Here is a 27,658-nt window from a genome sequence, read left to right as displayed (position 1 = left end):
GAGAGCTCTATCTGCGCATGTGCCGCTCTGGGTGTCATTTCTTTGAAGCCCGGACCGCCAACAGAGCATCTGGGACACTCGCCACACCGGCCTGCTCCACCACACAACCACCGCAGCTTCCACCGCCAGCAGAAACCCACCACTAGCACAGCCTCTGACTCCTGTGACCCTGCTCCACCACCGCTGCCTCTCCCCTCCGGTAAGACACCACTAGAGTACAAGACTGTCCCATTTTATTTTGTTTTACCTTTTTCCATCTCTAAATTTGGGGTGCATCTTATAAAACTAAAAATACAGTAGTTTTTCTGGAACACATTGTAGAAAAACTGCAGCACAATTTTATGAACAATTAAAGCAAACAGAACCACAGTTTCAATAGCGTTTCCTATAGACTCCCATAGAATGAGCATTGACCCTTCAACATTGTAGTCTTTATTTTCATGTATTTTTCTCCTCCCAAAATAATGTATTGAATGTGTAACAATTACAATTATACAAAACAATTAAAGAAAGTACCTCAATTATTCAAAATGAGATTATAAAAAAAAAAATTTGGAAAAAAAAAAAATTCGGTCCCTCGAACATGGAAAAAAAAAAATACACTTTTTTTTAAAACAGGATTGAAACACTTCATTTTACAAACAGGCTTAACAGGAACATAACACACAAGCTTACAGACAAACTGCAGAAAACAAATACAATTTTAATCAGGAGAATCATGCGCTCATGATAGCAATGAAAACAAAATTTATACAAGTTAACAAAAAAAAAAAGAAATTGTAAAAAAAAAAAAAAAAAAATTTGCCTCTATTTTCTAATGCGTTAGAAAACTTGCAACACAAAAGTTTGCACACACATACCTAAATCTGTATCCAGACAATATTGAAATGCGTGAGTGCCTCTGACAACATAAGAAATGTAACAGTGCTTTCTTGAGCCAATAATAAAAAAATAAGAAATAAATACAAAGTATACAAGCAAGAAAAAGTCAAAAAACTCCGACGTGATTGTCTAAAATTAAAAAGTCAAAACATTGATTTGGCAAACATTGAACTGTAAGATATATTAGTGGTATCAGCAATGGAAATGGACCTTTACCGGCTCTGTATGAGTACTGAACATTGCAAAATTCAGAATATACACATAATTGCTTTCCCCAAAAAACAATTAAGACTCAGCTAAGAAGAAACGATTCCCTGTTATTTTCTACATTAAGTGATAATGTACAGTTGTAAATAACTACTTCTGTTTTCAAAGTGTTTACATACATGAAGCTTGTGTTATAGAAATTGTCTATAATGGAGCAACTCTTTCTGCCACACTTGTAGTAAATCAGTGTGTATAAAAAAAGATTCAGTTTTTTGTTTATTTTTTCCTTTTTATTTTCGAGTGCTTGTATAAGTGCCGAGATGACACCAAATGGGCTGGAAGACTCATCGTCCACCAAAGTTCATAGCTTTTCATAGTCTGTCTTTTTTTGCTCAGGAAATCAGCAGCTGCCTTTGCTGTGCAAAACAAAACAATGAGAATAAATAGTTGCTTTTTTTTTTTCTTAAATTATTCCATTTAAGGTCACCAGGACTTGAGATGACCCTGCAGGTAATAAGGCATCCTGCTCTTCAGTCTTTTCTCTATTTTTTTTCCCTAAAAAGTCACGAATGGAAGAGCCATGCGAAGTGTCGGACTTGGTCCCATGGATGTTTCCCCAAAGTGTCATACGTGACTAATTGAGTGTAGAGCTGTGGATTCTGCAGCTGCTCTTGCCATGTTGTGCCAAATGCTGGTGGAATTGTGGCCCGTTGCATGGATTGGTTCCTGGTCAGACAGAGACAGCATCATTGTATATGCCTTAAAATGTAGAGAAAACAATGTTAATCTAAAGCAAAAATTCTGATATTTACTAAGCAGTCTTAAAACTTAACTTAAAGTTCCCAAAGTAGTTGATTAGTTCCACTCAGTTCCACATTGGGTGGTGAGCCAAGCTGATGAGGTCAAGCATCAGCCCCTTATTCATTGGAATAGGCCACATGCACAATGCAGATCAATTATGCATGTGTATAAACATGACGCCACAGCTCACCTCCCAAAGTGGAAAGGAGTTAACCCCATTATACTTTGTAATTACAGACATGTTCAATTTGTATTTTTAAACAAACTATAAAATGACCCCGATCTATCAAGACCAGTATTGTTCATGACCTTTATAAGAGATGTGCTGGAGTCCGGTGTCTGATTCATTAACCCTCCGTCACATACAATAGGCCTGACAGGCACATCTCTTTTACTTTCATTTCTCCTTCCTCACCAGATTGTGAGGAAATCCCCTCCCTCCAGGTTGTCTCCTGTCTCTAGCAGCTCTGTGAAACATCATACCACAGTTGGCTTGCAGAGCTTCAGGAGGACAGATATAACTGCGCTAATCTCTCAGGCTCATTGTATGTGAACATGTCCCACTCAATAAGGTTGGTATTTTATGTTTTTATTCATCACATGCTCTGCAAGTGTAATTTTTCTGGGGAAACTTCAGGATCTAATTCTGATTGAATATGTGTTTACTAGTACTTAAGGTACCTTAAAATTAAGTTTGTTTCCATCAATTTTCTTTGTAGAGTTTTTTGACAGAGTCGAACTGGGGACTATTTGGCGGGAGTTTTGAAATGTTTGTATTTCAGAGTTATTAGTTTTATGTTAAGTAAATGGGTTTTTTTTGCCCCTGATTATGTGTAGTCTCTTTTATTACATCCCTATGAAGGTCACTGATCACTTTTAGAGCACTGAAATTGCAAACATTAGATATTATAGCAGCCCCTGAAGAAAGCACGCTGAAACGCACGTCGGGATAAATGCGGCATATCTAACAACCCTGACCACCTCTAAGGTATTTTGTATTCAGCAATATTCATTGCGGTCTATTAGCACTTGTATTATAATGATTTTTTACTTTAATGCCTTTCTTACCACAATTGTTTGGTGTTTTCTACAATGAAAAAGCACTTTGCACTTTATGTCTCATTTTTTGAAAAACATCAATATTATATTACATACTGGTTGGTCTAATAATTAAAAGGTTGTATATTTTGGTTTAACCGCTGCTGTTGTATTATGGGCATCTGATCCAGTCCTATTATTGGTATTTATAAATGTGCATTTGATGTAATTTTAACCTAAATTTCTGAATAAAAAATCATTTTTTAACGTAAAAAAAAGACACCTATTCCTTCTTTAGGTATTTTTTGATTAACATTAGATATTATAGGTATTTTTCTAGCCTGCGCCTGACAGTCACATTGTATGTGAACTCGTTAGAACCGATATTGTATGTGACGGAGGGTTAAGAGATACATACTTCTTAATGAATCAGGTGTGTCTTAAAGTTGCTTTACAGATCTGAGTAAGATTAAGATGCCACAGACTAGTGAACCCCAACTCCAGTCATCAGAAGCCACCAATAGTGCATGTTTTCAGGATTTCCTTAGTATTGCACATGGGGATTGAGTTATTACCTGTGCAGGTAATTATCACCTGTGCAATACTAAGGAAATCGTGAAAACATGCACTGTTTGTGGCTTCTAATGACTGTAGTTGGATGAACACTGCCATAGACCATCATTAGTTATACAAATTGTCATCGCCCCAATCCCATCCCAACACCACCACTTTCTAAAGAGCTGGCAAAAACTAGCATGAAAGTGCTACAAGTCACCAAATTTTTGCGCAACACTGTTGCATAAAAATTTTTGAGACTTTCAAATAATATTTCAGCACAATTCTGGCACAGACACGGATTCTAAGTAATGTGTTTACATATAGAAGGAATGGTATTTAGAACAGTACGTTTTTTGAAGAGTTTTTTTTCAAAACCTGCACCAGAATCTGCATGCCTCTCCTGAAGCCAGCAAAAGCTATGCGACTTCTGAAATGCTGTGCCAATGCTGCATATTTTTTTCCTTACGGATTTGGTGCAGATTTTGATGCAGAAAAAAAAAAAATCTGCAGCATTTCAATTATTGGTCCAGATTTGCAGAGTTTTTTCACCCATTGAATTCAATGTGATGAAAAACTGCTGCAAATCCGCAGGTTTGTTCACACTGAGTTTTTGATCCTTTTTTTTTTTTTAAACAAAAAACACATGGCTACAACAGTATGTGATGTCATCAGGAGCAGAACAATGTAAAATTAAAACAGAAGAACGGTTTAAGCAGGAAATGACATCAAGAAAGCTTTTATTTTCTTTTTTATTAACCTAGCTTTGACAGTCTTTTCCTTGTTGCATGCCACAAAAACGCACCGCCTATAAAATGCTGCAAAAAACACATGTGGATTTTGGTTAATTTTTCTGCCATAAGGTGCAGAAATTTTCTGCACAGTGTGCACAATATCTGAGAGCTAGCATGCGGCCTCAAATTTATCATACCATAAATAATGCTTTGCCACATTTACACTTTTTTCTTTTTATACAGGAATGAACAATCTTTACCTGGGATTTGGACTTCCTATATATCGGCTGTTTTAAGTCTTCCGCCAAATGAGAAGATGTGAACGTAGAGAGATCATCATCATTGTACTGATTCTCATCGATTTTTCTCATCTTGAGACTATCAGTGAAGTGCCTTATGTGATCCAAAGCAGATAGACCACTTTTGAAGTCTTCATCGTCATATCTGCATAAAACAATCATAGATTGAAGGAAGACTGAAGGTGGATCACGACTTTCACTGCTAATGGCCGATCACCTACGAGTTAGAAGACTCACACTCAGCGTCGGACTGGCTACCGGAGGAATCTCTAGTAATGCCAGGCCTGGATTCAGTTACCTACACTGCACTACGGAACTCTCACCTCCAGCCTGGACTGATCTCAGAGTTTGCAGGACTGCACCGCAAGCGCAGAGTGATTAATTCCCCAGCAATTGCAGGTCAGTTAATGACAACTGTGGACAGGCCGGGCTGATCTCCGGAGTTCAGGTGAGAGCACTGGAGATCAGCCCGGTCTGTCTTCAGCTGTCATGAACTGAACCGCAATCACCAGGGAATCAATCACTCGGCGCTCACGGTGCAGTCTAGGTTCCACTCTGGAGCTCAGGTGAGAGCTCCGGAATGCAATGCAGGTAACTGAATCCAGGCCTAGCATTACTGGTGATTCCTCCGGTAGCCAGTCAGACGCTGCTCACACTTACCTGCTGGGGGAGACTTTGCAGTTTAATTCCGCTTTACTAGCTTCTTCAAAATCATTGTCATTGCCATTTTCAAGTAGGCTTGTGTTTTGTTCCTTCATTGATTTTCCAGCAATGTCACTTCCTTCATCATCTTCATCCAGTAGAGTATCTTCTTCAATCTCATCATCATCCAATATATCAGAATTTTGTCCAGTCAGCATAATTTTGTCATGGGCACCATTCATTCTAAAGGAGGGATATGAAGCATATATTACAATCTTGTCACTGCCTTTGGACAGTTAGATTTTCAGGATATCCAAACAAACATATGTTATTTGTTTTAACTCTACACATATGCATGTAGCAAATTTCCAAATATGAGAAAAAGTATCCAGTAAAAAAAAATCTATAATTTCCCTAATTCCTTATTTAATATCTATCTTATATTAGTCTAGCGCACATCAATGTTATGCATGATCTAACTATATTTTTTTTACAAAAATCGTAAAAGAAAAAAAAAAATGTTTAGATTAGGTCTAAACCTCCTCATTATTATAGCCGCAGCACAGAGAAACTTTTGTCAGCTCTGCAAAATGGGGTCTTTTCTTCTCAGGAAATAATCTATTTACTAAATCATCTGTAACCACATTAGAAATGAGTCAGTAATTCTCCAAATCATGTATCACACGTTCTAGACAATGGGCTTCCTTGGTAAATTAAGACTTGACTATTTTGGGTCTATTTTTTCTTGCAATCTCTCCTCCCATATACATCACCCCCACCAGGAAACATGAAAAGTCAACACTGTTAAAGAGGATCAATGCAAAAAAGTCAGGAAATTATTTATTTAAATTAGAAAAACTAAATATGCAATGGAGTCTGTATGAGTCAAACAGAATAATTACTGGAACACTCAAATCACCCAGTAACTTCTATCTTTTATCCGAGTACAAATGATAGTAATTTTGGACTACCACCAGCAGAATAAAAAGATAAATATAATAATAATAATAATAATAATAATAATAATAATAAATAAAAAATATATATCACAGCCAAAATAATAGTGTAAGGTATGCTACATCGCAATTCTCATGGATGAAGGTTTCATGAATTGGACCTAAAGAAAGGAACGCTTTATGATTGAATAAACAGATTTGCTAATTACGTCTCCAAGTTCAGTAATTTGCCAGGGATAAAATATCCATCAAGAGCAGTCAAAATGCAGAATTCTGAAAAGGAAATACTGAGTGACCCTATGACCCACTCTCCTTATTAACTTCCTGTTTAGGGACATGTTGTAGCCAGATGTTAAGGAAAGTCACCAATCAAAAAAAGAAAAAAAGAAATAAAATGATAAAAAATATATATCTTACAAAACACTTATTTGTAATGTTTTAGTACTATTGGATTAAAGAATACATAGACATCTAAATGTGGAAGTTTATTAGCCTAAACTGCTCACAATGAAGTGCTATTAAGCAATAAAACATCTTACATAACTTCAAAATTTTAATAATATATTGATGGAAGCGGGTTTTAGTATAACTTATAATGCTATGTGGATGTACATTGTATGGACAGACATATTTGGAAACCTTCACATTACTCCCACACAAGCTTTTTATGAGATCTCATTTTAAATGCAGAAGCATCAATATGGTGCCTTTGTTGCTAAAACAACTTTATAATCTTCTAAATGGTCTCTTCAGGGAGGAAGAACATGAACTCTGGTCCCACCTATTGGAGGTAGCAATCCTAGAAGTCAAAGTGACCCTCCAATGAGTTGTTGTAGGACTTGGGATTTACGCCAGATCAGAACTTCAATTTGCAGACACGGTGTTTTGGGATGGTTGTCCCTCCCAGTGCAAAAGTATGAGATCTGATCTGACTATATGAGAGGCAAAGACGTAGTCTAAAGGGGAAGCTATTCTTCTTACTGAGACTAACAAACTTGTCCAGCATGCCAGTGAGGAGACTTTTAAGCCGCAATGCTCCTCTGGAAAATATTCAAATGGTCTCTTCAGGGAGGAAGAAGACTAACTCTGGTGCCACCTATTGGAAGTAGCAATGCTAGAAGTCAAAGTGACCCTCCAACAAGTTTTGCCTCACGACAGTAGAAAGCTTTCCTAGCAGAAGGTCTCTGAGAATTTCTGCCCATTCACCTAGTAGAGCACGTGTGGATCAGACACGGATGATTGATAAGATCTGGCTCGCAATCTCAATTCTAGTTCATCCCAAAAAAGTGTTCAGTGAGGCCTAGTTGAGAGCTTTGTGCATTCAGTAAAGATCTTCCACACCAAACACATCCAGCCAGGTCTTTGTATACTTTGATTTGTGTACTGAGACACAGTCATGCTAAATCAGAAAGGGGCATTCCCTAAATCGTTCCCGAAAACTTTTAAAGCACATAGTTGTACAAATGTCTTGCCACGTTGAAGCATTTAAGGGTTTGTCCACAACTGCACTACCAACAGAACATATACAAAATGAGCACCAAGTGCAGAAATACAGCATCTACATGCCTTGCCTGCAATAAATTAAGTTATTGATGATGGACTGAGAAATATTCTGCCATGCTGAATGCATTTGGACACACAGAATCACCAAGATCCGCTGCTGGCAGCTCCTCTTGCAAAAGCCGACCAATGACGTGGCAGATGTATTCAATGGGAAACAAGCCAAGAGACGCTGCAAGCCTTAGTAGCCTTTAGGCAACACAGGCTGTTCACAGTAGGACAGGTAAACTGCAGCCTGGCCTTTTTATATTGAAAAACAGCTCCTTGAATACTTTGTAAAAATGACCGTAGCACTGGTTTCATGAACAAAAAAATTTAACGCTGAGCCATGATTATACCTGGAATAAAGACTAGGGGGGTCAGGTCACCATATATTATTCGATCTCAGGCGTATTGTGAAGGTCACTTCATGGCATTGGCCAGATGAACTCTAGACCAATCTCTGACTATTACTCTCAATAACTCAAAAGCGGGACTCATCAGTTATGAGGATATACCTCCATTACAGTCCATTGATGACATCGGGAAATTATATGGGCAACACCATGAACAAGAGAACATCACACCAATGGCACACCCGAGATAAATGTCTTTAATGTGTTTGCAGAAGAAACTGGTGCTACAGTTACTGTTCCACAGAAATGATGCTGCATGCTATAATGATTCACAAATTTGAATGTCTTACCTCTCTTCAGGATTTAAGGGTGAATGTTTTGTATGACTGCTGTTCCCAATAAAATTTCTTATTTCAGTGAAATAGGAATCCTCTTTGTCATCCAAAACTGCTCCAGTGCCTTCAGACTCCGAGTGAGGGGAGGATGCAGCTGTACCTGGTAGAAGGCAAAGAGAAGCTCAGTTTTATGTATTATTTATTCAATCTCTTGGGTCTGTCTGGAGGAGGGCAGACATTTGTGAAAGGTAATAATGTGTTTGTTTAGAGTTTTCAAGAAAACCATAAGAAATCCATCTCAATGTATTGTCCTATTGTCTGAGAATAACTAACAATGCCAGCAGCACACAGATCATTGGTGCAACCACACAGTGGCCCAAAGAGGTCAAGAGACCCATTTCTACCTCTAAAGCAGGTGGAATTGTGCATTATTGGACTGCAAAGGGTCCTTATATTGATCTTGCACAGGGGCCCTCTACTGTCTTTGTCCATCAGTGAAGTATGCAATAAGCATAACAGAACACGTTGAGTAAGGGGGCTGCGTATTTCCCAAGTGGACATTCTATCACACTAGACAAGTAACATTAAGTCGTTTTCATATTGTGACAATACTTGACATTGCTTTTCATAACTGTCATTTACTTTTTTTTTTCAACCAAAGAATATACATGGCTTTCCTCAAAACCTACAGCATAAAAACAAGATTCTTTACCCGATATGTTACCATTCTCATGCTTCTTTAAATGTCTATCCAGGTTGGTTTGCTGACCGAAACATCTATCGCAAAGATGACATTTAAATGGTTTTTCTTTGTTGTGAATGTTTCGGACATGTCTCTGAAGATTTGAAGAGATACTGAAGGATCGATCGCAATATTTGCATCTAAAGTAAAGAAAATAGGTATAGGAGGAACATTAAGTACGTAAAATAAGGATGGCAAAAAATACATTTGCTCTATATGGTTATTCTTATAAATTTTCTGTGGATACTGCTCTACAAATAAATTCCAGAAAGAATTAAATTCTTAAAAAAAAAGTTGCCCTTAGATTTATTGTAATGAGTATAACCAAAAGAACAAACCCCACATAAAATATAACCTATAATAATAATAATATTATTATTATGCAAAACTGTAGCGCCCCTGAACCCATCAGGTCACTACTAGATACTGCATCCTGTCAAAGATGCAGGGCCAACCCCCAGGGACCTGGAAGACCAGTGCCGGTAACATCAAAACACAAACATCCCCAGTTTCCCTCTCCCAATCATGGGTGACTGACTAGTCCAGGACCCAATGGATGGCCACCCAAGGGTGGAGCCAGTCCAGTCCACTAGACGACAACCAGGTGGGAGGGGACAGACAGAAAGACAGAGTCCGGTAGTGACAGTTGAAAGGGACGGATGTGTCTCCAGACGGGGCCGTGTAGCAGTGACCTAAGTGGCATAGGAGAGTGGTTGCCAGAGAGAATACAGCCAGGTATCCCTGGAAGCCGAGCACCGATGGGGCACGGGGCCCTAGGTCAGGCGAATGCTTCAGGCTACCTGACAAATACCTGCACAGTGAGGGGACCATCAAGAACCTCAGTGACCCAAGAATCCAGGGGCACCAGCAGTAAAGATAGAACCAGGGACCAGAACAGAACACCGACCATACAGGCTTCACACTGCCCGCCGTATGGACCAGAGACTGCCGACAGACAGTAGGGGACCCCCAGACGCTCCAAGCCGCAGGGTTCCACCGACCAGTGAGGTGTCGGGGAAAGAAGCCACCAAGTTACCACACCAGCACTGGAACAAAAAGGGACCAGGGGTTGAAACCAGCTGTCCTCAGTGCATCAGCTCAACACCGCTGTGAATAAACAACAGTTGCACTGTATCTCCATCGTTTGGTCTCCCTTCTTTCTGCGCCAGATCCCATCATCCACTCCCTGGGGCCCAGCTTTATTTGCGGAGGGCCTATCATCTAGACTGCTATTACCATCATCCCCAGTGGTAAGACTGTGCAGCTGTGGTTCAATCACCATAACTGCAACCCGCAAGTGGAGTCATGATATAAACTCTTTAATCTCCCCTGTAAATAATCCCTTTAAAAAGCAACCCCCGGGGTCACGGAACCAGGCATCGGCCATTACACAACTGTGACACAGCATCCCCGTACATATATGGCCCGAGACAGAGTACCCCAAAGCCCTGGGGTGTCACAAAACAACACCAAAAAAAACCTACCTCTTAACAGTGTAGGGTAAATCTGAAAAGGGGCAGGTAATACCCGATAAGTATTTACCAAAACAGATAAAGGGTAGGGATAAAGCTGACCCTAGTGGGTCCTAAGCCTGTCCCCACCTAGCAATGGAGGGTATTTAGGGACATGTTTCTCCCTGTGAGGTACACAGGGTTCATCAGGGGACAATCAAATAGTCCAGGATGATGGATGTCACACCCCATGAACAGCCAGAGTCTGGGTGCTTGTGGAAGATACCAGGTGGTATCTTGGTACTATTGGTTTGATTGTTCCGTGATGAACCCTGTGTACCTCAATAGGGAGAAATGCGTTGGGACGACTTTTTCCTCTGAAGACCATGATTCATGGATTTTCTAACCAGATGAGTCATAATTTATTGTCTATGGTGTAATTATGCCTATCCAGTTTTTAATATATTTTCTCTTTTTGTTTTGATGGTGCACTTTTTGTACAGTGTAGGGTGTACTAGGGACCACGAGAGTTTCCCCATCGGTGAATGGGGGCGCCACAACCCTAGGGCGTCATACCCTCCATTGCTAGGTAGGGACAGGCTTAGGGCCCACTAGGGTCAGCTATATCCCTACGCTTTTATCTGTTTTGGTAAATACTGTACTTATCGGGTATTACCTGCCCCTTTTCAGATTTACCCTACACTGTAAGAGATAGTTTTTTTGTGTTGTTTTACCTAATAATAATATTAAAGGTTATATTTTATATGGGGTTTGTTATTTTGGTTATACTCATAAAGTACCCCTTGTTCATTAGCTGAGGCTTTGGTCTTTTTTCATTTATTGTAATGAGCAAGTACTGACAAGGTGGTTTTCACCAGGAGCCATGAATGAGGAACATGTGTTAGAGGAATGTTTTGCGACTGACTACAATAAAAAAATGTAATAAATACAACAATCGTCCCTCACTTCTATATTGTTGAAAATCCCATTAAACGCATTGAAGCCAGCTTCTTTACAGCACATCGGTAGATCTTTATTTCTGCATGTATTTAATATAGTCACCACATGAGAAACTAAAAACATCAGTTTAAAAAAAAAATAAAATAAAAAAATAAATAAAATCGATTGAAACTTTTAGAAAATACATACATACATACATACATACATACATACACTTTTGGAAGGAAAAACTGCAACATGAGACAGTGAGTAAATGTGTCTTACCGATAAGGCTGCTCTCCTGTGTGGGTCCGCAGATGGCGAGTTAGGTTTGCGGATCTGGGAAAGATTTTTCCACAGTACCTAATAGAATAAACAATATAAGAAAATTGATCTTTTATAAGTTTTATGGTTTTGTTCCCACAGCTTCCTTCTATTGTCTTATTAATTTCCCATCAGGTCCCTCTGATATACACATTCTATTTAATTTCATGTCTATTTTAACCCCTTCAGCCCCGGGGCACTTTTCGTTTTTGCGTTTTTGTTTTTTGCTCCCCTTCTTCCGAGAGCCGTAACATTTTTATTTTTCCGTCAATCTTGCCATATAAGGGCTTGTTTTTTGCGGGACAAGTTGTACTTTTAAATGAAACCATAAGTTTTACCATATGGTGTACTGGAAAACAGCAAAAAAATTCCAAATGTGGAAAAATTGCAAAAAAAAAAGTGTGATGGTACAATAGTTTTTGGGATGTTTTATTCACGATGTTCACTATATGGTAAAACTGATGTGTGGGTATGATGCCTGTCGGTGCGAGTTTGTAGACACCAAACATGTATAGGTTTACTTATATCTAAGAGGTTAAAAAAAATTCACAAGTTTGTCCAATAGAAGTGGCGCATGTTTTGCGCCATTTTCCGAAACACGTAGCATTCTTATTTTTTGGGATCTATGGCTCAGTGACTGCTTATTTTTTGCGTCTCGAGCTGACATTTCTAATGGTGCCATTTTTGCGCAGATGCTACGTTTTGATCGCCTGTTATTGCATTTTGCATAAAACTTGCAACGACAAAAAAAACCTTAATTTTGGCGTTTGGAATTTTTTTGCCACTACGCCGTTTACCAATCAGATTAATTGATTTTATATTTTGATAGATCGGGCATTTCTGAACGCGGCGATACCAAATATGTGTATATTTATTCATTTTTTAACCCTTTAATTTTCATTGGGGGGAAAGGGGGGTGATTTGAAAATTTTTTGGTTTTTTTTGTTTTTTTTATTTTTTAAAACTTTTTTTTTTTTACTTTTTTTTTTTTTTATTTTACTAGTCCCCCTAGGGGGCTATAGCAATCAGCAATCTGATCGCTGATCGCTATCTGCTGATCACAGCTATACAGCTATAAAACAGCAGATTCAGTCACTTTCTTTTTCCCTCTGCTCCTGGCCGAGGAAAAACGAAAGTGAAATTTCGTAGCTGCAGGCGTCATCACATGACCCTGTGCTACGATGGCAACCACCGATAGTCACGTGATCACGCACGTGACTTCCGGTGGGGGCGGCGGTAAGTAAAAAACATCGCCGCGCGCATTTAGATCTTGCTGCCAGACTTTGGCAGCAAGATTTAAGGGGTTAATGGCCGCGGGTGGAAGCGATTCCACCCGCGGCTAGCAGGCACACGTCAGCCATTGAAAACAGCTGATGTGTGTGCCGACCGCCGCCGCCTGCCCGTGACAGGGGGCGGGGCTTAACGGGACATGCTCCATGACGGATATATCCGTCCATGGTCGTGAAGGGGTTAACCAAATTAGTCAGCATTACTTAGTGTATTTCTATTTGCCAACTCAAGTCTCCAAACAAGTGCAAAAATAAATTTGAGATTCCTCAGCTGATAGCCTTTAATGGCAAACTGAAAAGGTGGTGACAAAACTTTCCAGACTACTTAGGTGTCTTCATCGGGTATGGATTAACACAATATCCAAAGTCACTATATATTGTTCTGTATTAATATGTGCTCCTATATTTGTTTAAAGGGAACCTGTCTGCAGATTTGGGGCCTATAAGCTGCGGCCACCACCAGTGGGCTCTTATATACAGCATTCTTATATGCTGTATATAAGAGCCCAGGTCACTGTGTAGAACATAAAAATCACTTTATAATACTTACCTAAATGGTCGCTGTGGTGGAGTTGGGTCATATGGGTGTCTCTATTCTCCTGTGTCGGCGCCCCCTCTTTTGGCCATCTTCATCCTCCTTCTGAAGCCTATGTGCATGACGTGTCCTACGTCATACACACTCGCTGGTTCCGCGCAGGCACACTACAATACTTTGATCTGCCCTGCTCAGGGAAGATCAAAGTGCGCCTGCGCAGGACCTCAATGCTGGCGAGTGTGGATGACGTAGGATGCATCATACACCCCGGCTTCAGAAGAAGGACGACAAAGATGGCCGAAAGAGGAGGCACCAGAGAACGGAGATGCCCATTTGACCCAACTCCACCGTAGTGACCATTTAGGTAAGTATTATAAAGTGATTTTTACATTTCAACACAGTGGCCTGGGCTCTTATATATACAGAATGTAAGAATATTGTATATAAGAGCCCACTGGTGGTGGCTGCAGCTTATAGGTCGTAAATCTGCAGGCAGGTTCCCTTTAATGAAGGGACCCAAGCAGTCTAGAAGACTCACCATTATTTTTATAGTTATCCAAGATATCAACTAGAGATGAAAGAATCTGTAAAGAAAAAAAATCAATTTTAGCTGGGAAATTCTATTAACATCAAATCAATTTGATGTTAATTGAATGTGCTTGGAGGTCTCCTCAAACTCAAGTTGCATATATATGCCTTTGTGATGCCCTGGACCCCAGGGGTCACAGGTAATTACACCTACCACATACACACACACCCCCACCCCCTGTGAGGTCACACACAGTCACCCGAGAGGGAGACCTGATGCCTCCCTCAGGGCCAGTAGAGCACAGCAGGTGGGCGGAGTCAGGTGGAAAGACACGCCCACCGAGGAGACTACTGTCCTGGGGCAGGAAGTTCAAACAGTTACGTTTTGGAGTTGACAGTGAGTGGTAGTGGAGCAGCTGTCAGGGACCCGGCTAGGAGCCTGGGCCCCCTTGGAAACGTCAGGCAGGCAGACGGTGGTGGCCGTCTGCAGGAGTACCGGTACAGCAACCGGCGGAACCGTATGGACCGGGCCTGGGTTGGAGCCCGCCGGTCCTGAACCAGGGAGTCAACCGTGTACCAGAGCACCAGAAACCGGGTACTCAGACCCTGTCCTAGCTTAGAAGCGACTGAGTATAGGCAAATTGACTGATTGCTGGCTGGACCTCACGGGTTCATCCACACACAGAGTCCCGAAAGAAGGCAAAAGCCCACCGAGACCGGGTGAGCACCACCACCAAGGGCCAAACACCCGACGGACCAGCGCCTGCGGGCAACCGAGGGCTCCTCTGGCAGCTCAACGCCGGGGAGCGGGCTACCACTGCTCAGGCAGGGGGAGCCGAAACAAAACCAGAGGTGCACGGGAAAAGGGGCCACCATTACCCCACAGGGGACATCAGCAGCCGGCCGCGGGAACCGCCCACATCCGAACTTTGGTTTACCAGTGACTGAGTGTGAATCAATCGTGAGTATACCAGTGCCATCCGGGCACGACACTACACCGCGGCACGGCACCCTGCACCCCGACAACAACATCAGCGCTCCAGTCCCCACCACCGGGGCCCCGGGACACACCGCCCCTACCCACGGAAGGGCTAACATCTAGGCTGCGGCCGCAACACCGATCCCGAACGAGCCCGCCTTCACTCCAGCCGCAGCGGTGGTGCATCCCGTCACCACGACCCGTGGGTGGTGTCACGACCCGTGAGACGAAAGCGCGGCCCTCCCCGGCTGCGCTCCCCGTCCCACCATCATCACCACCCCACTACCTCTCTCCCCCTCTAACAGAGCGACATGGCCCCCGGTCCGGAGATGCTCGTGCCACAGACAACCCGAGCCCGGACCTCGAGCGGCTCGGCCCGAGCAAGCGGAGGAAGCGGCCGGGCCCCTCTCAGGGCGGTACACCTTGAATGGATTTGTGCTTTGGTAATAACTAACATGTATTTATTATAGTCAATTTCTTAAAGTATGTACACCTTGTTATACTACATTTGTCCCAATGTTTAAAGAGTTTGCAACCTTTGAAGGTCTTTTTCTTTAACCCTTGTCTGGTACCATGGGGTCAATGTGAGCCCCCCATTCAGATTGGTCAAAACTATTGATTTTTTTTTTTATGGCACCAGACAAAAGTGTAGAAACTTGGAATGACAAAACAAATATCTACTGACTATAGCTGTGTCCCACCGAAGTCAGAGATTGGCTACAGCCGTCACATGACTATTTATTTGGAAGAAATCATAGAAGCGGGAAGTAAGGCATGGGAATGGGCAGCAAACTGCAGGACATTAGATCCCATTGCATATTTTATACAAAAAAAAAACCAAAAGTTAACAGCTTAGATTTCATGTCTTATTAAAAAGTTCATGGATTTTCATTATTTAAGATCAATTATTGTTTTGCACATTTTTAACCTTGCAAAACCTAGCCAGTTTCAGTCTTACTCATAAGTGAAAATCTCACAAGTGTGTTGGCCATACATCTATCCCAAAAAAATATTTTATTGCCCAGTAGGCTTGCTGAGTATCTAGAGATTACACATGATATACAAGTAGTGAAACTAGTAAAATATGCTTCTCTGAATGAGTCCTTAGAGCAGTGTTCCATAACTCCAGTCCTCAAGACCGAGCAACTGTGCAGCTTTTTAGGAATTCCTTAGTATTACCCAGGTGTTGGAATCATCACCTGTGCAGGCAATAAAACGGTGACCTGTGCCATACTAAGCAAATCCTGAAAGAATGCACTGTTGGTGGGTCTTGAGGACTGGAGTTGAGTAACTCTGCCTTAGGCCGGAGTTCCACTTGCATATGATACGCGCGATACTCACATTGCATCACCTGGTACGGCCTGATGCTTTCCAGACACGAGCTTCTCACCTGCATAGAAATACAGCAGCCGACCCGCTCCTGTCAGGAGTGTACGGCCGTGCCAGGATGATGCGATGCAAGACCCACCTGTGTCATATGCAAGTGGAACTCTGGCCTTAGAGGGACTGTCAGCAGAGAATGACTATTCAAAGCACAGGCGCCCGATGCATCATGATGCGGCCAAACATTTAAGTGCACCTTCTCACCTGCTTTTTTTCCCTCCATCTCCTCCTGACTTGCTAAACAACTCTGCCTACATAGAGCTAGAGAATGATGGAGATATATGGAAAACAAGCAGGTGGGAAGGTGCACTTAAATGATTAGCTTCACCATGATGCACTGAGCGCATGTACTTGATTTGAACAGTTATTCCGTGCTGACAGAGTCCCGGTAGAGGGATTAGTTTGGTTGACAATTTCCAGTGTTTTGTTACGCACCTGCAAGTATATCGTTCTTTGCCTTTTCGGAGAATATTTTCTGGAAGAGCAGATGGTGAAGTTCGGAAATTGAACATGGAAGGGACTGACTGTATCAGCTCACTGGACTCGGGTTTAAGGGCATTGAAGCTTTCCAACTTCTCAGCCATATTTTCTATTGCTGACATCTGCAAAAACAGTAAATATACAATTAAGGAAACAGCAAAACATTCAGTTAATGGCTTGTGACCCGTACAAATGTGAACGTTTAGCATCAGAGAAGAAAAAAAAAAACAAAAAAAAAAAAAAAAAAAAAACACGGATTTTCATTAACTTCACTGATCTAGTAAAATGAAACAGACATTTACCCATTTTATAGAATCGTAAGCTTTAGTTAAATATGTGACTATATTTTGAATATATTAATCTAATAATACATTAGAATAAGAACACAATAGAAGACTTGTATTATAATAGAAAAACTCCTTAGAACATAACGCCCTCCTTTCATATTGACAATATCTGTACTTTATGGCACACAATAAAAACAGTGTGTGTTTTTACAATATAATGTAACATATATTTATACCCAAACTCAAAAAAATAAAATTAAACTTGAAAAGAAACTCAGACACCCAATTAAAGTTGCTTGTACGTCAGCATTTATTTCTCTATACTCTCGATAAGATCTATTTTATGTTTAACAACCATTTATGTAACCGTCTGGGTGCCAGGTCATTTTCCTTCCACACAGGTGGTCTGTGAACCGCAGATGGATCCCAAAATACGATTAACAAGACAAAAAATTCCATCTGCTTTGACTTGTCTATAAAATTCAATATAATGATGGATTCCATATTGAAAAAAAAATATTCAGGAAATGTGTTTTGTTCTGAATAGAGCTCACTGTATATTGTGGGGTTACCGGTGCACATGCTTTTAAGTCCAAGTACAATGAAAACGGCTTGAAGCAATTGCTGCCGGCTTACTGTAAGTACACAGCTCATGGGGGAATGCAAGACAGTGCTAGTTAAAAAAAGCAATGATTGTCGGTTAAAAGGAATTATCCTGCCTAACTAAAAACACTAATTATTCACATTACTGCCCCCCCCTTCCACACCCCCCTCCAAAAAAAAATAAATAAATAAATAAATAAATAAATAAAAGAGTAATTTCTCCTTTTTTCACTTCCTCCCACCCCAAAATCAAGCACAGATCGATTTAGTGCTCAGTATCAATATCTGAAGCCAATATGGCACCATTATTCTGTCACAGAACCTCTGAGACCTGTGATCGACTGCAGTGGTCAGGTGGTTAATACTTGTGATAGATGAATGGTGAAGTCATGTCTTCTAATTATGGCTCAGAGCACGGCGGCCATCTTTACTGGATCCACAGGGAAGCCAAATAGTCACTATACATCAGTATTTTAAAGTCATCTATGTCTAGGGAACGGGGTTTCATTAAAGGATAGTGTAACGCCCCTACAGCCGGGTCGTTACAGGGTATTAAATATTACCCCATTTTTTCCCGGGAAGGAGGAGAAGAGTCCCCACACAAAAACACTGGCAGGAAAGAGTTAAAAGGTTTTGCAGCACGTAGTTTGAGTCTGCATGACTCATCCTGTCTCCTTAACAAGCAGGAGTGTAGGTCCCCATGACAACCTGATGGGGGGGGGCCTGAAATGAGGAGTGAAGTGCAGAGCGACAAAGTTTTGTCAGAACGAGACAGGCTGTGAGCTCCTGCTGTGGAGATGCCTCGAGACCAGGGCTGATAATGTGTCACCCAGGGATAAGGGGTACTCAGATCCAGGCCAAGGGGTCACTTTTGTAGGTGTACGGTTGCATAACCCGGTCTGTGATCCCAGGCTCCACAGTAAAAAAGGGGATTAGGTAACGGAGATTGTCCGTGACACCACCCACGGGTCATGGTGATTATTTGCACCACCACTACTGGTGATGGTGGGGGCTCCCGGGTTGCGGTGTTGTGGCGCAGCTAGGTGTTGACCCCTCCGTGGGTAGGGGATGTGGGTCCCGGGGCCCCCTGGGGGTGATGAGGCTGCCAGAGGGATGCAGGGAAGGGCAGTGTAGTGTGGTGCAGTGCCCGAGGGCACTGGTGTACTCACTGTTATTAACCACACAAGAGTCACTGGTAAACTAGAAATTGCCAGTGTCCGCAGCCTTTGGTACGGAGTGTGTTTGGTTCCCACACGCGGTACAGCAGGCCCCTGTCCTTGCCCTGCAGCCAGAAGCCTCTTCCTCCTTCCTTGTTCTCACTCTCCCTCTCCTCAGTTCAGAACAGGGAGCCCACTCCCCCTGCAGTGATCCGGATCTTCCCTTGGTGCCGGCGGGCCACTACCCTGCCCCGGTCACCTCAGGCCCCTTCCTCACACTTCCCTTATCTTCAGCAGCCGGGAGCTAGCACCCCCGGTCTGTTCTGTTCTCACTCCTCACACACTCTGCTGCAGCCCCTCCCCTGCAGCTCAGTTTAGCTCCTACACTGGGGGAGAGGGGGGGAAGGGGTGTGTCTGCCTTGGTGCACCAGTGTGGGATCAGATTACCAAGGAGGATTAACTCTTTTTGTGTGACTACCTGCCTGGCCAGGGCATCACAATAACATCTGAGGAAGGGAATGGAGCTGAGGACTGGTGATCTTTGAAGTGTGTTGTACCCGGTGGCGGTTGGTGGTGTGCCCGCTACCGGGCAAATAAGAGACAGTGGCGGCGAGTTCCCAAGATGCTCCATGCCCCAGATCACTCCACCGGACCCTTCCTCCTACCTGCCCGGGACCGACCAGAGGCTATAGGCGGCGAGGACCAGCACCTGGGTGCGATGTGGAATGGACTTTAAAATAAAGAGAAACTGGAACTCGCACTCTGTGACTAGTGTGAGTAATGCCGCCGCCCTGTGCCCCCGATGTCTCTGAAGACTGTTGCCCTGGGTCTCATTAACCTCCCGGGGCTTCCCCACTCCACCCGAGGGGAGCAATTCCATCCGGCTGCCTGTAACACCTGCCCCGGAGAGAGACTGTGCAGCGGCGGCTGAACACCTGGCCGTATACCACGGGTGGCGCTGCTAGCATCCCCCGTCCCCGTACCATACCGTTTCCTGGGGGAGAGCGGTGGCAGAGGAGGCCGAGACCTCAGTGGCTGCCGTGAGTGATTGCAAGCTCCCCAGGAACCCCGTATCCTCCTTCCACCCCCTTGTCACACCGTACTGACTGTCGGACTTTCCCTTTTATTGAAACCCGCTGGGGTCACGGAAGCCGGGTCGGGCCACTCACAGCCTGACCCCGAATACCACCGGTGACCATGCGAGCCCTGCAAGCCCCGGCGTGGGTGTTTCAATAACCCCTTTTAAATTTGAGAGTGCTTTAATAAAGAATATAATGCAAGAGTTATGTTTGACCCATCTGGTGCCAAGAAAAGGCTTTTAGTACCCCATATCTATATCATCTTGTCCTTTGAAGACACAGCAGCAATATTGGGGTTATTCAGTTTGAGAAAAAAAATTAGCGCTTAGTGGAATCCTAATAACCACCTTGTTCTGCCTTCTGCATTTAATCTGTGTTCTTCATTGTTCTGCTTTGCTGTACATCTATGTCTTCTTTACCAAGTTGTCTAGAGTACTTTAGCTCCCTCTAGTGACCAAACTTTTTAATCAGTATTAGCCTTGTTTTTTCATGCCTCCTTTCCCTCCACTTTGCAGTGCATTCTGGGTAGAAAGTCTCCATTTTCTCATGACTCACAAACTGAGGACATTCTCCATCTTGTTCCCCTTGTGATTGCATTGCTATTAAAGAAGTCTATGTTTTGCTCCCATCCGATGCGCTGTACTCTGTTTAGTTAGCTGCATTTACCAAGCTAAATTCAAGCTATTTGTAGAATTCTATGTATATTGTACAGGCATCCGAGGTATGTTTCTCTGTTGTATTATACACGTGCTAATTTGTACATATCTCATTGTTCCTAGTTTCACCAACCCCAATTACTAATGTTCAATAAATGCACAAATCTCATAGTAACAGTCTCCTTATTGAGCTATGGTGGATGAAGGTTTTACTGCTTGTCAAACTTCACACACCCCAGGGACAGTAGGGAGGACAGAACACAACTAAAAAATGTAAACATACAAAAATCTTCCTAATGAGCTCTTTATTCTATTCCAAGGCCAACAACTATGACCAGTGTACATTCACTATGTTCTAAAGTGCTTCTTTCCTGTAAAAATATTACAATTTACTAGTGAAAAAGGGTCATTATGTTAAGCTAGGTATTTATAAATTAAACTTGAAGAAATTTCCCCCAAATTTGCCAATTTACATCCATTTCATAGAAATAGTTTGCCCCTTAAGTCCATGAAGTTCAACAGATTATTCTATAGTGCTAGTTTGCTTCTATATACCTGTTCTTACCATAGTACTCTTTTTAAGGTTAGTTTAGAATTACAAAAAAATAAGTCATCAAAGCAATGGCACCAAGTTGTACCAATAACGGTAAATGTGTTCCATTTATCATTTTTAATCCCGGTCCGCATGGGTCTATTATTTAATGCCATTTTCACATTTGTTCAACTTTAATGGCCTCTGTATGACAGACATGCCAGAAAAAATCCTGATTGCCTGACAGAGGCCTGTGGTATATCCCATTGCGGTATAAAGTGTGTACAACACCCTATAGGGCCCTAGTGCATATATATAATAAAAAAAAAAAAAACCCAACGTATATATGAATTAGTGGATATCATTGAATAGAATACTATTTGTTAATTATAGTATTACATAGTTACATAGGTTGCAAAAAGACCTAGTTCCATCTAGTTCAACCTTCCTCCACCAATTATACATTTTGTCACTAAATCATTTATAACCGACAATGTTGTGTGTATGGAGGAAATCATCCAGCCATTTTTTTAAATGTTGTTATAGTGTCAGCCATTACTATCACTTGTGGTGGGGAATTCCACAGTCCTATTGCTCTTACTGTAAAGAAGCCTACTCTAATGAACCCTGTTTCACACTTTTTTTTCATTGCAGAATGACAGAAGTTAGTAGCCCTTTTAACAGGGAAAAGGATAGTTTTTTTGGCCTTCTTCAGGCTTATAACCCCACATGCTTACAGCATATCAAGAGTTTTTGATCAAAGGGCAAGAATACAGTGCTTTACAGTTCTATAATTATGTGGCGCCCCTGACCTGGTCAGGCACCACTGAGTACTGCACCCATGCTGGGGACAGTACAACACAGGTAATCCAGAAGGCTGACAGGGGTGTGGTACACAGGCGCATAGTAATCAGCTCTCACACATGTACCCATGAGAGGACCCCTGGGGATCCCAGGAGGGGGAAAAGCCTTGACCTTCACTGGAATAGTGGAGGGGGCCAAAAGCCTCCATCTCCTCTCAAGGGGTGTGGTAGGAGAATCTGGTTGCTAGGTGGCGTAGGCAAGAACAGGAGAGGAGGGACAGTGAGTCAGTTAGAGCAGAACTCCATAGGGCTCAGTGAGGAGCATACCTGTGGGGATGTTGCTGTCTAACAGCGCCCGCGCAGTGGCTACTGACGGGGGAGAACGGTCAACTAGGAGTGCTACCCGAAATCCATCTTCAGCTAAAGAGAGAGCAACGGAGTGGGAAGTAAGGAGACTGCTAGAGAGTACCAGGCCCAAACGGGCGGCAGATCCCGAAGCGGAGATAGATCCAACTTTCTTTTGCTAAACCTGCCGGTGTGGGGCTCTCAAAGCCCACGCCACAACACCACAAAAGCCGCAGCCACGTAGCCACAGTTAGGGCCCATAGCTCACAGGAGGCAAGAAGCTGGAGTGATCTGGTCCAGGCGACAAGCAAACGGCAAACGAAGGGGAGTGAGGCTTCAGCAACTTCCCTGGGTGACCCCCATAGGGACTCAAAGTCGGGGTCACCCCAAACCAAAAAGGGCTAAGGAAGGCGAGTTAGTAGTCACCCTCACAAGTCAGCCTGAAGGACACCTGATTCCCGCCTGGTTCATCCCAGCTACGCCCGGGTTACTCACCCTGCCACCTGAAGTGAGTAAAAACCCTGAAAGACATTCTGCCTGTGTGGAGTTATTCTGCGCCTTGTGGTACTACGCACCTACATCGGGCCCTGGGGCTTGCCTCACTCTCAGGAGGCTATTCCAACTAACTGCACATACCATCAGCCCCAGGCGACCCTCAACCTGCAGTGGCGGTCCCTACTGGCCGCAATACTGAGAGTGGCGTCACGACAAGAAGAAGATCTCCTACCTGTGACCAGATCCAGCTGAGTGGAGTCCCTGAAGGTAATGCACCGACACAACACCTGTGGGGCTTCACATCTGGCGTCACGAACAGGATAAGGACTAGACCTGTTCAGACAGGTGACCATGTGCCTGGGCGGTCCGCTTGAAAAATTGGAAGCGCCGCCATATTGCCACCATGAAAAGCGCGCTGAAAAACAACAGCAGCCCGCGCTGGAAGAAGTTACCGCCCACGAAGAGGTGTGGCTACCCAGAGATCCCCTGCAGGGTTCTGACCTCGCTTGTGAAGAGAGCGGAAGCGTCCAGAGACGGTGGAACAGAGAAGAAGCCAGTAGCGTGCTAGAAGAAATGGAGTCCAGACACGGATACCCAGAGCCAGGCTCCGCTGCCTGGTGGTGTCGGGAGCTCGCCGAGTTCTGCGATCAACTGGAAGCCAGGGTCGGAAGGCTGATCAGAGAGGGACGCGAGGAGTTTCTATGGATGACCGCGGCGGTTCGGGCCTACGAGGAGAGAGCCGCGCACCGAGTGCCAGACCGGGCGGTGACGACTCAGACCCCGATGCTGCTACCGATGGGTGAGTCCAGTGTTGCCCCTGCCGGCCCGGATGCCCCGACCCCTGCTGCCACGCCCGCGGTCCCTGAAGAGGCGCCCGGTGTGGCGACGCTGAGCCAGGCCGCAGCCATGCCAGGTGCAGCCCGCCAAGCCCAGCCCGCCGCAGCGATGCCCTGCACGGCCCGCAAAGAACCGGCTGCCACCGCGACCCTCATCTGCGCCGCAGGCGTAACGCTGACCCAGGCCGCCGCCCTGCTAGGCCCGGCCCGCCAAGACCCCACCGCCGCAGCAACGCTCGTCCGCGCCGCAAGTGAGGTGCTGAACCAGGCCGCAGCCCCGCCAGGTGCGGCCCGCCAAGCCCAGACTGCTGCAGCGACGTCCAGCCCAGCCTGCACAGAGCCCCCTGCAACAGCGACGCTGATCCAGGCCGCCGCCATGCCAGGCGCGGCCCGCCAAGACCAGGCCGCCGCCATGCCAGGCGCGGCCCGCCAAGACCAGGCCGCCGCCATGCCGGGCGCGGCCCGCCAAGGAAAGATTGCCTCATCATTTTCCCCGGCCTGCAAGGCCAGAGCAGATACCGCTCCCCGGTCTGAGGAAGTCCCTACTAGGAAATCCCTGATAGGTGAAGACTCCGCATACTGGCAGCTGAAGGCTGACCTGGAGGCCAAGTTCCCACAGGAGATGGTGGACAGATACATGCTCCCTCCGCACACCCCCAAGAGGATTCCAGCAACCCCTGCAGCAACCACGCCAAAGAGTCCCCTGCCTGAGCCTGCTGAAGAAAGCCCATCCCCAGCACTGCCACCAAAGGAGTGCCAAGAAGAACTAAGGGGGAGAGGAGGCCAGGAAGCTGAGGAGCCGACTCTGGAGCCACCAGCAGTGGATCTATACTCAGAGCCGGAGATGTTGCCCTATTCCCGTTGGGATGAGGAAGACCTGACACCGTCCGCTGACGAAGATCTGCCTAAAAGTCTCACCTGGGAGCTTGCAAGCTGTACCACGCAGAGTTCAGGCCGCAAGACAAGGCGTCGCAACAGAACAACGCTGTCCCCTGCACCGCCATCCCCAGAGCAGAGAGAAGTCACGGCCAGAGATCTACAGGAGAAAAGGTTCCTGAGAAGAGCCAAAGCCCAGGCCAGAGGACCCCTTTGCAGAGGAGTTGTGGAGGACTTTAACTTGAAAAGCGGATACGGCTTTATTGTGGCACCGGGTATGAAAGAGGGCATTTTCGTTAATAGGAGGGATGTGAGAGCCCACTTGCCCAGAGGACACCCTGGCAGAAACTTAAAGATGGGAGACACAGTGCAGTTCACCATGCACCAAGGAGAAAGAGGCTGGTATGCCTTAGATGTAGCACCATGTCCCAAAGAAGAAAGAAAAGACAGAGATAAAGAAACAGATGCAGCAAAGGAAACAGATGAAGATCAAGAAAGAAAAGACAAAGAACCTACTGAAGAGACAACTACAGACGACGACAAAGAGCAAGAAAGCAGCAGGTGCCGCAGCCCAACAGGCCAAAGCCCTGGTATGGAGGAGTAAAGGAAAGTAAGAAGTTCAGCAGTTAGAAAGTTAAAGTTTTGAAAAGTTTGTTTTGCAACGGTTACGTTTAAGCATGTGCCCACAAAAACTATTGTGAGAAAACCATAAACCTTAAGGCTATGAACTGGCTATAGCCACAAACTCTCGCAGTGTAAATAGTTACACCAGAGGGCACCACCACCACCAGAGTCAGCCTGTTTAGGGGCTTGGCTCGTCTGCAACCAGGAGGAGTCCGTCCGTATATAGGGCCTTGGCTCACCTGCGACCAGACAGCATGCCTGTTTATGGGGCCTGGCTCTCCACCACAAAGAGGGTACCTGGTCAGCACCAACTGTGGAGGCCGCCTCTGCATCCTGCCAGAAGAGGCTGAAGGCGCGGATCCACCAGGCCAGGTATACCCTGAAACCACCAGCCCATGTAAGCCGCCTCTACATCCTGCCAGAAGTGGCTGAAGCCGCGGCCAACGTGAAAGGGTTTTGGGTGGGTTAACGGACTTGTGGGTGGAGGGTGGTGATGTATGGTACCTGGTGCTTTTAAAAATGTTTTACATGTTTTAATGTTTTATGCATTTTAAAATGTTGTCTTGCAGCCCGAGGACGTGCTGGTGATAACTAAGGGGGAATGTGGCGCCCCTGACCTGGTCAGGCACCACTGAGTACTGCACCCATGCTGGGGACAGTACAACACAGGTAATCCAGAAGGCTGACAGGGGTGTGGTACACAGGCGCATAGTAATCAGCTCTCACACATGTACCCATGAGAGGACCCCTGGGGATCCCAGGAGGGGGAAAAGCCTTGACCTTCACTGGAATAGTGGAGGGGGCCAAAAGCCTCCATCTCCTCTCAAGGGGTGTGGTAGGAGAATCTGGTTGCTAGGTGGCGTAGGCAAGAACAGGAGAGGAGGGGCAGTGAGTCAGTTAGAGCAGAACTCCATAGGGCTCAGTGAGGAGCATACCTGTGGGGCTGTTGCTGTCTAACAGCGCCCGCGCAGTGGCTACTGACGGGGGAGAACGGTCAACTAGGAGTGCTACCCGAAATCCATCTTCAGCTAAAGAGAGAGCAACGGAGTGGGAAGTAAGGAGACTGCTAGAGAGTACCAGGCCCAAACGGGCGGCAGATCCCGAAGCGGAGATAGATCCAACTTTCTTTTGCTAAACCTGCCGGTGTGGGGCTCTCAAAGCCCACGCCACAACACCACAAAAGCCGCAGCCACGTAGCCACAGTTAGGGCCCATAGCTCACAGGAGGCAAGAAGCTGGAGTGATCTGGTCCAGGCGACAAGCAAACGGCAAACGAAGGGGAGTGAGGCTTCAGCAACTTCCCTGGGTGACCCCCATAGGGACTCAAAGTCGGGGTCACCCCAAACCAAAAAGGGCTAAGGAAGGCGAGTTAGTAGTCACCCTCACAAGTCAGCCTGAAGGACACCTGATTCCCGCCTGGTTCATCCCAGCTACGCCCGGGTTACTCACCCTGCCACCTGAAGTGAGTAAAAACCCTGAAAGACATTCTGCCTGTGTGGAGTTATTCTGCGCCTTGTGGTACTACGCACCTACATCGGGCCCTGGGGCTTGCCTCACTCTCAGGAGGCTATTCCAACTAACTGCACATACCATCAGCCCCAGGCGACCCTCAACCTGCAGTGGCGGTCCCTACTGGCCGCAATACTGAGAGTGGCGTCACGACAAGAAGAAGATCTCCTACCTGTGACCAGATCCAGCTGAGTGGAGTCCCTGAAGGTAATGCACCGACACAACACCTGTGGGGCTTCACAATTACATTGAAACTGTTTTGCATAAAGTACAGATGAAGCAAAGCCAAGTTTGACAATGAAGAATAAACCTCTTCACTTAACTCAATGATATATCCCACTGCACAAAACAAACAGTTCAATTATATATCCAGCTCTGCTACATCTGTATCAGGGGTTTACAATATGGTTGTTTTGAATAAAATCTAACTATTGCTGCTTCATATTCATGTTCCCGGCTTTTTGAAGACTAACTCTACATGGCCTATTGAAAACTAGATTTGCTTTAGTTTGTCTAAAATTATCTTTGACAGCTTTCTACAAATGTTGTATCGGGGCACTGAGCACAGTTCGCAGAGAATTAACCTGAAGCTCTGGGTCCAAATGCAAAAATTATAAAAAATAAAATGAAATTCTGAACTTCTATATGTGTAAGTTATAAACACTTGTCTCGAGAGTGACACAGGAATGAGTGCAACCATGAACCCCTTATACCAACATCAATGTCAACCAATACTGTATAATGTAGTAGAGTTTATCCTAAAAATGGGCCAATAGGTTTCAGACAATGGTTATTTTTTTTAATGAGAGATTATTTTGAGAAAGCGATCTGTTCTGTTGTGAACAGGCGGTATTTACCCCAAA

The 27,658-nt window shown here is 44.5% G+C and overlaps 1 protein-coding gene across 5 annotated transcripts in view; it reads right to left on the bottom strand.

Moving 5' to 3' along the window:
* Positions 1 to 416: 416 nt before the first annotated feature.
* MECOM (MDS1 and EVI1 complex locus) overlaps positions 417 to 27,658 on the bottom strand; it is an 82,939-nt gene continuing 55,697 nt past the window's right edge. For 4 of the 5 annotated variants that reach the window (XM_075340647.1, XM_075340650.1, XM_075340648.1 and 1 more), the window contains exons 10-16: positions 16,950 to 17,116; positions 11,762 to 11,839; positions 9,057 to 9,226; positions 8,360 to 8,504; positions 5,177 to 5,401; positions 4,478 to 4,661; positions 417 to 1,848 (exon numbers count right to left, since the gene is read on the bottom strand). In XM_075340647.1, the coding sequence (XP_075196762.1) occupies positions 1,714 to 1,848; positions 4,478 to 4,661; positions 5,177 to 5,401; positions 8,360 to 8,504; positions 9,057 to 9,226; positions 11,762 to 11,839; positions 16,950 to 17,116 (1,104 nt within the window). In that variant the 3' untranslated portion in view covers positions 417 to 1,713. The remainder of the gene's footprint in view (positions 1,849 to 4,477; positions 4,662 to 5,176; positions 5,402 to 8,359; positions 8,505 to 9,056; positions 9,227 to 11,761; positions 11,840 to 16,949; positions 17,117 to 27,658) is intronic. The other variant, XM_075340649.1, reaches the window with a different exon arrangement.

This window comes from Anomaloglossus baeobatrachus, chromosome 3, assembly GCF_048569485.1.
Source record: "Anomaloglossus baeobatrachus isolate aAnoBae1 chromosome 3, aAnoBae1.hap1, whole genome shotgun sequence".
In the NCBI taxonomy this organism is placed as follows: Eukaryota; Metazoa; Chordata; class Amphibia; order Anura; family Aromobatidae; genus Anomaloglossus; species Anomaloglossus baeobatrachus.
This window is presented reverse-complemented; position numbering and strand designations above follow the sequence as displayed.